The sequence below is a fragment of the Nestor notabilis genome, unplaced genomic scaffold (assembly GCF_000696875.1).
Source record: "Nestor notabilis isolate BGI_N333 unplaced genomic scaffold, ASM69687v1 scaffold281, whole genome shotgun sequence".
Lineage (NCBI taxonomy): Eukaryota > Metazoa > Chordata > Aves > Psittaciformes > Psittacidae > Nestor > Nestor notabilis.
In genome coordinates this window covers 2,722-15,622 of record NW_009914882.1, presented here as the reverse complement: position 1 = coordinate 15,622, position 12,901 = coordinate 2,722, and the positions used below count along the sequence as shown (strand labels likewise).

Below are 12,901 nucleotides of genomic sequence, written 5' to 3'. Positions count from 1 at the left end.
TCGGGGCGTGCTACTCGCTTCTCGTTGTATGTGCCCTTCCTAAGGCCCAGTGGAGAGGAATGATTGTATGTTTTAAAGCCTAAATGTGACTGTAAGCTTACTACTGAAATATCCTTTCGGGTTGCAAAGTAACCTCTGTGACTGCTGTAGGATTATTTTACAGTAAGAAGAGCGTTTTCATGTTTAGGCTGAGAGGTAGGTGTCAAAGATACTGATTAGGGAATTTGCAATAAAGAGGAGGAAAGGGAAGGTGAAGACCAGATGCAGGGGGAGCTACCAAACTAAGCCTTCCTTCTATATGGCTGCTTCTCCTTGTAACAGTTCATGTCACTGTATTCCCTGTAAAGTATCAAGACCCTTCACTGCAACACCTTTGTTACAGTCTGGTTGGCTTTCCACCTTGTTTTTCAAGAAGTTTATGCTGTGATGACCTATGCTCATCTATTCCCTTTCCTTTCTTCTTGCACAAGAAACTTTTGAATCATTTGGATAATACAGCGTTTAAGGAAGGCTAGGGAAGAGGGGAGGCAAAGAGAAACAACTGTGTAAGAATCTCGGGCTTCATTAATACCATTGCTCATGAAGTGCACCTCTCTCTGTTCCCCTTACTTCAGACTGCCGGTTCCCAAACTAGAAGACACAATTAGGAGATACCTGAATGCCCAGAAACCTCTTTTAAATGATGACCAATTCAGGTATGGACAAACAAGATACACATGCTGCAGTGTCATCTGCTGCTTCCAAACCAAGTGTGACAGATAAAAAATACGGCTTGTGACAGATCCTGCCTCTTTTACTGATTACTGTAGGAAAACTGAAGAACTTGCTCATCAGTTTGAAAAGGGAATTGGAAGAGAGTTGCATGAGCAACTGGTTGCTCAAGACAATCAGAACAAGCATACTAGTTACATCACAGGTACGTTGAATATCGGAGTCTGTAGATCGTCATGCTTGGCAACAGCTTATAATGTTACAAGCTTAAGTTCTCCACCACATGAGCTTGGAGTAACATGCTCTGAATACAGTCTGCAACTGTATTTGAGCAAATTCTGAGTCTCTGGTGGAAAGAAAAATGCTAACTTGTATGTATCAGAGTTCCTGATAGATGGATGCTGGAGGAAAGGTATTTTTTCATGAGTTACTGTATTTAAATTTGAATTTACAGGTTTTCTTTTCTATCCATTTTTCAGCAATGAAACATCTATTTTTGTTTATGCTAATAGAGGAGCTTAACTTGTAACTCTCGGAAGGAAACCAACCATTTTCAAATACTGGCACATTATTTAGCAAGAAGACTGAACTCTGAGGAGGGGTAAGGGAATATGACTAAGTTTTTGGAGGCAGAAGTGGTCAGTGCTCTGGACTTAACCCTCCTCCCAAAACTACAAACCCATATTCTTTTGAAGAGCAAAAGAAAAGGAGTGACAGAGCAAGATGAGAATAAAAAATAATTAAAAAAAAAGGGAGAGCATATGGAGTTTTTAATTATTATTCCTTATTATTACTTCCATTGACTTCCAAATACAAGTGTCTGCTTCTGAAAATATTGGGTGGATAGCAATAGAGCTGGATATTCAAATGCCTACGGAAGCAGAAGTTTGCATGTTGCCCAGTGAATGTATTCCTATCCTTGCTGTCTGTTGGCACTACCTGTAAGAGTGTTAGCTGCCTTAAATTCTGTAGAAAATACCAGATTATTTCATAAAAGCTGCTTTTTGGTTTCTTGTCTTTCCATTCACTTGGAACACCATCCGGGGCTTTAACTGGTGGCTTTATGTCAGTGCTGACCAGCCTGCTGCTTTTTGTCCATGAGCTGTCCAAGCTTAAGTTTGCATTCCTTTTTGTTTAGTTATTACTCTCTCTTAGGTCTCATAAAAGACCTGTTCCACTTGAAACTGGTTTCTGAAAGTATGCATAGTTTCCTCCACCCTGGACTTTCAAGTCCAAGGTTAAAGGCAATGTGGTGATGACAGATGTGATTGTAAACCTGTAGGTGAATGCTAGTTGCTCACTTGTGAGGACTTGAAATTGAAATTGTAACTTAGGTCCTTAAGTTCCTGTTGCCCTTGTTGCAGCTCACCTGAAAGGTTCTACCTGCGACTGATCCAGGCTTGGAATAATAGTTTCTAATACATCAGCTGCCTTGAGATGAAGTTGGTGTGCACTTGCTTCCTGTGCCTGCACCCAGTGTGCAATACCAGAGCTTGTTGCATTTGAGCTTGTTAATGATGATGAAATAGAACCTACTTTAAAAATCCCTTCTCTGCCTTTGCCCTCTGGGTTTTTGTTTACTCATAGGCAGGTGTAAAGACGTGACTACTTTTTAGAGCTATGATTGATTCCCTTGTGTCTGTAAGCACAGAACCTTGGGGTCACAGTCATGCTTCTGAATATGCTGACAGTCTAAAAGACCTGTGGGTATCAACTGTAATTCCACTTTCCAGAGAACGTTCTAGGCCTGGAAGAATAACTATGAGGTCCCCTCTGATCTCGTCTTTTTGCCAGCATGAGAGACTGATGGTAATGCATCAGTGTCAAGAGTTCTGCCCTGTGATGATCATTTTAGTGGATAGAAAGAGGAAGGAGGTAGAAATGCAAGAAGGCAAATGCAGAAGGAGGAATGCTGCCAGGAGTGAAGGAAGCACTGGAACAGAGGTAAAGGTGGTTCTAAAGGGAGGCATGCCCTCAGTGACAGAGTTGCAGAAATTAATAGCTTGAGAGTAACCGAAGACATGTTCCAGTCCAAATGTGAGGTGTTCACCAACATACAGTGCTGGAAGCTGCAGTGTATGTTGGGGGAGTTGTAGTTTATAATGGAGCCATATAGAAAACAAGGAAATTGTCCTTTGTTGCTGATGACATTTGCACTCTTGATACGGATTACTCCAAATACAGAATTCTTACAATTAGCCAACAGTACTTTTCTTCATAACTAGAGGTTGTGAGAATCCTTGGGGGAATTACTACATGTGTCTGCCTCGTTTGTGTGCACTTCAGTAGGCATTTATTCCTGATCCCTGTTGGAGGCAGGATGGTGACTACATGAACCTCTGGTCTGACTCAATAAGCTGCTTTTATGTTCTGACCTATTTCTCAACTCTCCATTTTCAGGTCCCTGGTTTGACATGTACCTAAAAGCACGTGAATCTGTTGTTTTGAATTTTAATCCATTTATGTCTTTTAACCCTGATCCAAAATCTGAATATAACGATCAGCTCATACGAGCTACGAACATGACGGTTTCTGCTATACGTTTTATGAAGACCTTCAGGGCTGGTTGCCTGGAACCAGAGGTTTTTCACCTCAATCCGGAGAAAAGTGACACTCAGCTCTTCAAAAACATTATCCGATTTGTGCCTTCTTCAGTTTCTTGGTTTGGTGCCTACATGGTCAATGCATACCCCCTAGATATGTCTCAGTACTTCAGGCTTTTCAACTCTACGCGGCTGCCTAAGCCTGACAGAGATGAGCTTTATACAGATGAAAAGGCAAAACATTTACTAGTACTGAGAAATGGGAATTTTTATGTATTTGATGTTCTTGACAGAGATGACAATATGCTGAAACCTTCCGAAATACAAGCACACTTGAAATACATCCTTAGTGACAACAGTCCGGCCCCGGCCTTCCCTCTCGGCTACCTCACCAGTGAAAACCGAGATACATGGGCATTGCTGAGAAAGAATCTACTGGATAATGGCAATGAAGAAGCTCTTCAGAAAGTAGACTCTGCTCTGTTTTGTTTAAGTTTAGATGATTTTCCCATTAAAGACTTCATGCATTTGTCCCACACTATGTTGCATGGAGATGGTGCTAACCGCTGGTATGACAAATCTTTCTCTCTGATCATAGCTAAGGATGGCACTGCAGCAGTTAATTTTGAGCATTCCTGGGGAGATGGTGTGGCTGTGCTCAGGTTCCAGAATGAGGTTTTTAAAGACAGCACCAAGGCACCAGCCATTAGCCCCCAGTCCCAGCCAGCTTCAGTAGACTCCTCTAGAGCAGTGCGTAAACTTGACTTTAAGCTGAATGATGCCTTAAAAGCAGGAATTACCAAAGCCAAAGAGAAATTTGATGCCACTGTAGGATCACTGTCTCTTAATATAATTCAGTTCAATGGGGGGGGCAAGGAGCTTCTGAAGCAGAAGAAAGTAAGCCCAGATGCTGTTGCTCAGCTTGCCTTCCAGATGGCTTTCCTTCGGCAATACAATCAGACTGTTGCTACATATGAGTCCTGTAGTACTGCAGCTTTCAAACATGGTCGTACAGAAACTATACGTCCTGCCTCTATCCATACAAAGAAATGTTCAGAAGCTTTTGTCAGGGAAGTATCCAAACACAGCACAGAAGAGCTTCAGAACTTGATAGTGGAGTGCTCAAAATACCATGGCCGTTTGACAAAAGAAGCTGCTATGGGTAAGTAAGAATATATCAAACACTTTTGCTTTGCTCTAAAGTGTCTGGTAGGGTTGCTGTAAACATTTACTTCACAGCTAAATAATTTTGATGGAGGTCTAATGTTAACATAACTTGACAAAACAGTATTATCATCTTGATGGATGGAGGAGAATAGCTCCGTGCTGCCCACTTCACTGCCAGCGTGTTGAGAATTTCTTACACTTTTTGTCCTTAGAGCAGCTGGGCTATTCGAAGATCTGATAAATACTTACTCTGTGTTGTGCTGCTCAAGGAAACAAAGAACTTTGGCTTTATGTCTGAGGAGTTGCTGTCTTATCCCTGCAGGGGATAAAGGCTTTATCAACTCCAGATCAAATTGATTCTTTGACTGTGCTGATTCTGGTATTTTTCTAAATGCTTTCTTTCCAACTGTCCTTCCCAGAAGCATAACTTAACGTATTATTTCAGTAAAATGGACTGCTTGACATTACCCCATAGAGTCTGAAATTCATGTTCTTTTGTTGTTGCAAGATCCTCTTCCTCTTTAGATTCATAAATTTTAGGAAAGCCTTTCTCTGTTGTAAACAACTTGGATATGTTCAGATAAATAGTTAATCAAAGGAGGTAATGTATTATTAATCATTATGTCTGTTAACATACAGACATAATACAATTATTAATGTATTATGTCTGTAACGTTGCACTTTTGTTTACCATCATGATTCCTGCTTGAAGCTAGAAGTAAACCAGCAAGCCCTTATTCTCTAGGGTGTGTGCTTTAAAGCTGCAGAATGTGTGGGTTCTGTAAACCCCACATCTGTAGACCTCCTCTTTTGTGGCTGGAAACCAATGTGATGTCAAAATGAGTGAGTTTACTTCCTATAAAAATTAGTCATCTTTCTAACACTTGTTATTTTATTTTAACAGGTCAGGGATTTGACCGACATCTCTTTGCATTGCGCCATTTAGCCTCGTCCAAGGGTATTGCACTGCCTGATTTCTATCAAGACCAAGCCTATGCTCGGATTAATCACAACATCATTTCTACAAGCACACTGGTTAGCCCATCTGTGCAATTAGGAGGCTTCGGCCCAGTGGTGTCTGATGGCTTTGGAGTAGGATATCAGGTACATGATGATTGGATAGGTTGTAACGTTTCCTCTTACCCAGCTAGGAATGGTAAAGAATACCTTCAGTGTATACACAAGTCACTAGAAGATATCTTTAATGTTTTAAAGGGCAAGAAAATTGGCAGTTAGGCAAAAATGCTGGAACACTTCACAGCTGCAGTACAAAATGCAGACTGTGTCTAATGGGCAAACTAATCAGTGTTCAGCATGGCTGAGACCACCCAGCTTAATTGGCTTCATTTATCTTCACTGGACTTGAATACTGTTAGGTTCATAGGAAATTTGTATCTATTTTAAAGAAATCAAGTACAGACCTTGAATGCACGTTTCAGGAAATAGAACCATTCGCAATGTCAAAATTAAGTAACACACCAGCTGTTCCAACAGATCCACGTGTTCTTAGAACACTTTATTTAAAATACAGAGCATTGTTACTTGAGTTTATGAACGTGGAACGTGTTCCATGAGTGTTCAGACAGACTTTAGTACTGTGATACCACTCTTAAACTGTTTGATTTAAAAAATGAAAAAGCAATAACTTGAAATGTGAAAGAGTGGTTACATTTGCACTCTTGCAGTAAGCTTGCTTACTAATGGTCACACTTACTTTTCTCTTTAAACTTGAATCAGAACTGATTGTGCCTCAACTGCTTGAAGCTTTTCCACTGTAGCAGCTTTTTATGAAACACAGAAATGAAGTGGGAGGCTTTAAGTAACCTGCAGTCACCAACTGTGTTGTTAAATTGACTGGAAAAGACTGTATTTTAATAAAGCTACCTATTAATAACTACAGAGTTCTTTTATTGCCATATCAAAATTAGACAGCATGGGTAGTCCCTTTATCGATAGCTCATGTTTGTTAGAGATGTTGAAAAGAATGCTGCTGAAAGCATTCTATAGTGTTGGATCTCCCCTTCCATGAGGTCTGTCCAATAATCTGCTTTTCTTTTACTATGTAAACCTGTGCTCCTGGGCCTTAAAAAAACAAAAATTAGTGAATTTTATCTTTTGGGATTCTCTCTCTGCAAACATCTTCTTACTGTGGAATAGTAACCTCAACAGAACATACTCCTGTTTCCTCCTTGTTCTGTCAGCTGGAACTTTTGATGTTATTTATTGTAGTAAATGCCAGTCTAATGCCTAGAGCTGCATCTTCAATTCATTTGGGCTTGCTTGTTGCAGATATTCTAAAGCCTAAGACTTGTCAGGGGAGCTTGAGCATAGACATCATTGAAACTTAGTGATGCTGTGAATGTGAGATGAAGCTGATACAGACAAGTTCCTTGTATGCTGTTCACAACTGGGACTCTGCCACCTACAAAATGGGTGATAGCAAATGGGGAAGGGGGCTTCATCAGTCAAGAAGCCAGAGATGCACAAAGTATACCCCTTTTTGCACAAAATTCTCTATGGTGTAACTTAAACTCCCCTGCCTTTTAAACCCTCTTGGCTCTTTTGGGAAGATGAGTCTTCCTCTGGAGCTGAACAGCACAGTAGCACTTGCTTCAGCACTGTGTTAAAACTGTCCTGGGTTCAGCTGTAGCAGGCATTTTTCTCCTTCTCAGTAGCTGGTGCAGTGCTGTGTTTTCGACTTTAGTCTGAGAACAGCGCTGATAACACACTGATGTGTTAGTTGTTGCTAAGTAATGCTTACCCCAATCAAGGACTTTTCAGTGAGGAGGGGCACGGGAAGCCAGGAGGAAGCAGAGACAGGACCCCTGACCCAAACTGGCCAAAGGGCTATTCCATACCACAGCACGTCATGCCCAGTGTAGAAACTGAGGGGAGTTACCCGGAAGGCCCAGATCACTGCTGGGGTCGGGCTGGGTATCGGTCGGCGGGTGGTGAGCGGTTGTGTCCTCTCCCCTTGTTATTTCCCTTATCATTATTACTGGTAGCAGCAGTGGTTTGTATTATACCTTAGTTACTGGAGTGCTCTTATCTCAACCCATGGGAGTTAGTTACATTCTTTCCATTCTCCTCCCCATCCCTCTTGGAGCAGGTGGCAAGAAGGAGCGGAAGTTGAGCGAGTAGCTGCGTGGTTCTGAGTTACTGCCTGGGCTTAAACAAGAACTAACACAGCTCATGTCTTTCAGCACAGCCCATTGTGTCGTAGAGAACCAACTGTATTAGAAGAACATGAATGTCTGAGCATGTTGGTTAGATATGACAGATCAGGTTCACACCCTCAGAGACCTATTTGCTTTTACTCTTTCTTCAGTCAGCTCAGCTTCCAGGTTCTCCCAGTGTATTTTCTTCTTTATCAATCACAGTCACTGTAAGCAATACAGTGCAAGTGCACTGCAAGTGCTAGGAAGAGGAGAGGCATGCTTTAAATATCTTAAGCCTGAAGGCTTATAAACTTTTTCTAGTCAGGGCTGTTTGCAGCCTGTAATGTGTTGGTTCAATTTGCAGCTGAAAAGGATTATTTAGATACTTACTTTATAACTTACTATGTCAGTTCTTGCTCATTTAAATGAAGAAAGGGAGGAGATCATTTGGGAGGATGAAGGAAATAATACATCAGGAAACAATAATCAGACCAAAAGTCTGAATGAAATTCACTAAAGAAGATTTTGCCTTTGTTGTTGTTGGGTTTGTTGTTTAAACATGAGAACAGCTGGCAAGATTGTGAGAGTGTCTGCCAAGAAGTACAAAGTCTGTCTTCAACTAGAAATGAATGCGGTTTACTTAATGACATGCTCAGATATCTTGATTTTAAGAAGACTGTAACAGCTATGTGTAAATGCCAGTAGCAGTTCTCAGTAAATTTACCTCAGTGCATTTTCTTGAACTGGCAGAAAACTACAAAAGATGAACCTTTTCACTAGAGCAGTTACCTTTATTAACACTATTTCTTTATGATAGGAGTTGGGAATGAGATGACCTTATTTGCTCATGTTAGAGACTCAAATTCGGGTACTTCAAAAACTTCAAGGCTATAATTTGTCTGAGTAGTTACTGTTGATAAAATAGGTAAGTTAGAGTCCACCACAACCTTATATATATCCCCTAAAAGACAACACTAAGAAAATGGCACAGTTCACTCAAGCATATGTACTATTTTCAGTTTGTACTGAGGCCATCTCAATGTGCTCTGTGGAAAATATTTTATTAGGGCATGCTGGGCACAGGATGCACAACTTAGGTTTCCATTCCTGAAGCACAGCCACGTGAAAAGTAACTGCAAGGAAGTTGTGTCTCAGATGGTTAGAGCTCCTTCATCGGTAAGCATGTCAGGATTCATCAGGGGTATGAACTTCAGCATTTTACAAATTTATGGGTAACTTCATAGATCCCAACAGATTCCTTTGTCTTTTCATCATAGTCATTCCAATCCTATAGGAAATAAGATTTCATAGTATTAGCCACAGAGAATAGAAAGCAGTTGTGTCTAAAACAGAGTGAAAATCAAACCGAAACTAAGCCTTACTCAAGATTTGGGTCTTAGATTGGTTGAAAGCACTGTGCAGTCACTAAGCTAAGTTCTGATAGCTGAGAGAACCACTGACCTGAAATTAAATGAGCTTCAGTCTCAGTGGTTTTAACAATGATTATTTTCTTTTTCATACACAGCCTGCAGCCTGTAGTGGACATGACAGCAACCGTGGCAGATGAAAGGATTATCTATCATTTACAATACCCCAGGCAGGCGAGTAAGCAGACAAGCAGATCCCTGCCAAGTAGGATACCAGGGAACAGATTTGACCTTGAGATTCTTGCACCCAGCCAAGGAAGATTTGCAATGCTGGAGTCATTATCCTGAGCTTTGAAGGACAGTGTCTTTGTATTACTTATTTTTAATACCTCTGTGCACAGGAAGAAGTGCAGGCATCTTCCTAGGAAAATCAGCTCACCACACTGAATAATCCCAGACATTTAGGTATTTCCAGTTCCAGGTGTTTGCTCTCTGGAATTGCCAGGTGACTTAAAAGTTGCATTTCTACCTTTGTCAGCTGCTGAGCTATCAAGTGTGTACTTCTAAAATGACACCTTTAGCAGTGGTGGCTGTTCACAGTTGATTTAGTTTTTCCATGTAGATATGGCCTTCCTGTGCCTACATGAAAGAGCAAAACTAGTCTCTTGCATATGCCGGGTACGTATTTTGGGCTAGTGACTTATGAAAAGAAAGCAAGATAATTAGATTTACTAATGAAATAGGTCAACATACCTTTTCTAGCAAGTTTATGTCATTGAAAGGTGTGCCAGATTCTGCACCTTCAGCAGCAAACCCTGCCTGCAAACACATTGGCAGTAAGTTTTTAAGAACAAGTTGTACCAAGAAAATAATAAATATGATCATTGTTTAAAGACAGTAACTCAGCACAAACTTTTCTTGTATTTCTTTTAAATTAGGTAGAAAGAATGGTCAAGTTCTTTCCTGTATAAGATTGTGACCCTGTTGTGAATTGAGAAAATTCAATCTAAGCAACCACAGAGTAAACTTGCTTTTTTAGCAGGAAAAATTGAGAAGCAATTTTTTCTGCTAAAAAAAGTTATTTCCAAGTATTCCAGATAATGTTAAACCTAAGTTTCTAAGTTTATATAGCAGCGTACAACTACTAATAGATTCGTGTTCAGAATCCATGCAGACATCATGTACAAAATAGCTTCATAATAAACTTACACTGCAAGAAAACAATAGAAAGAAAATGTGGAAAAGAGTTAACAGTTTTGCCTTAAATACTGTTAGAATCCAAGACACACTAGAGAGGAGCAGCTTGTATTGGATTTAGGTACAGAAGTGACTACCAAGAGGAGGATCAGGTGACTGAATGAAGAGATATATACACCCAAACAATCATTTCCAAGGGAAGAGTTCTTCACTGTTGTTACTGTTGCTGTTTAAAGAGTTGAAGGGAAGGATGGCACTAGGAAGGAAACAGCCTATCAGTGGGGTGTAGCACAAGAACAAGGTGTTCTGGTTTATCTTCTATAGGAACAGCTCTCTCATTTTATGGTTCACAGTTATCCAGCTGTAAATTAAGTTTTATGAGTTTTAAAAGCACATTTACAAACCTCAGCCACCTGTGTAGCATCCAGAAAGGCTTCTTACATTGCTGTCTCTAACTGAAGGATTTTATTCAGAAGTGGCTAAAAAGTAAAGGCAGCTTCTTCCTGCTTTTCTGCCAGGGACCTGCACTTGCACTTTTGATACAGAAATCCCCATTAGAACAGTGGAACATTTAACTGTGCAAGAATGTGTGAAGTAAGCCACATGATTTTAAAATATTTTGGGATTTGAATGGAAGGTTAAGCACTTGGGAGTTAAATAAACCATGGAGTGCAGCAGATGTAACAACAGGAGAGCCACCTGCAGAAGCCCATCTCAAGGGAACTGCTAGGGGTGGAGAGGGAGATGAGCATCATGGGACAAAACCACAGAGCTGCAGTATAGAACAAACGCTAGCAAAAGAAAAGCAGCCCTCCTTTTGCCACCTGGAGATATGCACCAGCCCTCCAAGGAATGAGAAGCCATGTGACTGGAATTACAGGCTTCTGTACCAGACACTCAACGGGACTTGCATTCTTTACAGCTCTGGCGTCAGAGTAGAGACTCATTTAATCTCTGCAGATGGGAGCTAGGACATGCAGTGACTTGTCTGGCAAAGAACCAACAGCTAAAGCATAAACACACATGCATCAAAGAAGCAAAAATGCCTATTGACTTTACCACACAGTGAACTGTCACAGTTCTGTTACCAATGAAACTATTGGTTGTGTCACAAAACAAGAAGCTTTAGAAAGTTTAAGAGAAATCTTATAAAGAAACCTCCATTTTTAGTTGAAGCATTCACCTGAGGGACAAGGACAAGAAGGAGCTGAACTACCCTTAAGTAAACCAAAAAATGATATAGCAGATATGCAGTAGATGTATCTACCTAAGCACACTAAACAAGAAAGAGAAGTAACTGGCAGGGAAAAACTGCCCTCGCCCCTTATTAGAACACATAAGTACCTAGTTTGAATTTGTTGCTGCTACTAGGTAGAAAAAGAGGTTTTCTAGCAGAGAATCAAAGGATACTTTTTCCTCTTTCAGACTCAAATGATTTGCGAAAACAACTATAAATAAGACAGGCAAGCATTGAACTGCTCTAAATTGACTTCAGGGTATGATGCTATTAAATCTATCAAAAAACCACAAAGAAAATAGAGTAATGCTGTATTTTCTGGCCATATGCTGTGTTTGGTGCTGATCAAAAGCCAGATCTAGACCGTGGAGATGATGCCAAGCTGACTTGGATCATGTCAAATATAAAGCAGTTTATAGAACTGTTTGGAACTGCAGAAGTCTGATACATTTACCCATTTAGGCATCAGAAAATTCACTGAAATCTGCACTCAGGGATTCAAGTGTACTCTCCAATAGAGTGCACAGGCCAAACTTCGAGAATATTAAAAGCTTTATTACATCCGTGAAGTCTTTCTTCAGCAGATAAAAGTAAAACTCACAGCTAGGATGCAAGCTATAAGCATCTCCTACGTTTTGTAGTCGCTCAGATTTTTCTTGGAAGTCCAAGTTCCGAAGTCTGGCTGCAAAGCTTTCAACAAGAATAAACTAATAACCATTCTGTTCCTCAAAAAGGACTTCATTTGAAGTCAGTGTCACAGTCTGAGGGATGGATAAGACAGGTTTATATTTGTCAGTCTATTTACACCTAATCCGACTGGAATAATAGGTTAAATATAGTGTGGCGTTAACTTGCATCCAGCATGACCATGCATAAGCAAATGAATCACTGAACACTGGCTGGGCCCTGAAGAAGTCCTTCAACTCCAAGCTTGAGGTGTGCTTTGCAAGAGTCTAACTGCCCTGGATCTTCAGTCTTTGACCAAGTTCCAAATGGAAAAACGCCAGTATTCATTTCCTATGGCTTTGGTGATGTGAAATCTCAAAGGCAATTTAGATTTTTTTAGAAGCCATATACCGAAGACTGGTCACAACCTGAATTCATTTACTCTCTGTACCACAGCAAGAAGCAAAGTGACACTGTCCTCAATGTGGCATTCTATTTGTGCACTCCAGCAATTCCGCTTTCTTTGGGGAAGACTCTCTTTTGCAATAACCTGAGTAATTAAGACCTTGCAAATGAATTCAGATGAGCAGCGCTGAGTCAATTTGAACACGACTCCAAGGTGTGCTTAATTTTACAGTTTACTGGCACAAAGAATAATAGAGTTGTTAGTGTTAGCTCCTTGTGAGTTGGCTTTTGGAGACAAATGATGACAAAGTAAAAACTGTGGAGGGGATGGAACACTGGGGAGATTAGGTCATTCCAGGAAAAGCAGTACAATTTCAAACAGCGTGTATTTTAATACTCTAGAATTTCTAAGAATAAGAACTCACCTGTGGTTGAAAGTCAACCGGTTCC

The 12,901-nt window shown here is 40.5% G+C and overlaps 2 protein-coding genes across 2 annotated transcripts in view; one reads left to right on the top strand and one right to left on the bottom strand.

Annotated features, from left to right (window-relative positions):
• Positions 1-614: 614 nt before the first annotated feature.
• On the top strand, positions 615-6,337 carry CPT2 (carnitine palmitoyltransferase 2; the record flags this gene model as incomplete). The annotated part of the gene is made up of 4 exons (XM_010023846.1): positions 615-695; positions 810-916; positions 3,112-4,416; positions 5,326-6,337. Coding segments are annotated over 4 exons (1,825 nt in total), but the record flags the coding sequence as incomplete, so codon positions are not given.
• A 2,452-nt stretch (positions 6,338-8,789) lies between these two features.
• LOC104412976 (chromosome unknown open reading frame, human C1orf123) overlaps positions 8,790-12,901 on the bottom strand; it is a gene marked incomplete at its 5' end in the record, with an annotated part of 6,829 nt that continues 2,717 nt past the window's right edge. The window contains 3 exons of the mRNA XM_010023845.1: positions 8,790-8,867; positions 9,700-9,765; positions 12,877-12,901. The exon at positions 12,877-12,901 is cut by the window's right edge and continues 77 nt beyond it. Coding sequence (XP_010022147.1) covers positions 8,790-8,867; positions 9,700-9,765; positions 12,877-12,901 — 169 coding nt within the window. The remainder of the gene's footprint in view (positions 8,868-9,699; positions 9,766-12,876) is intronic.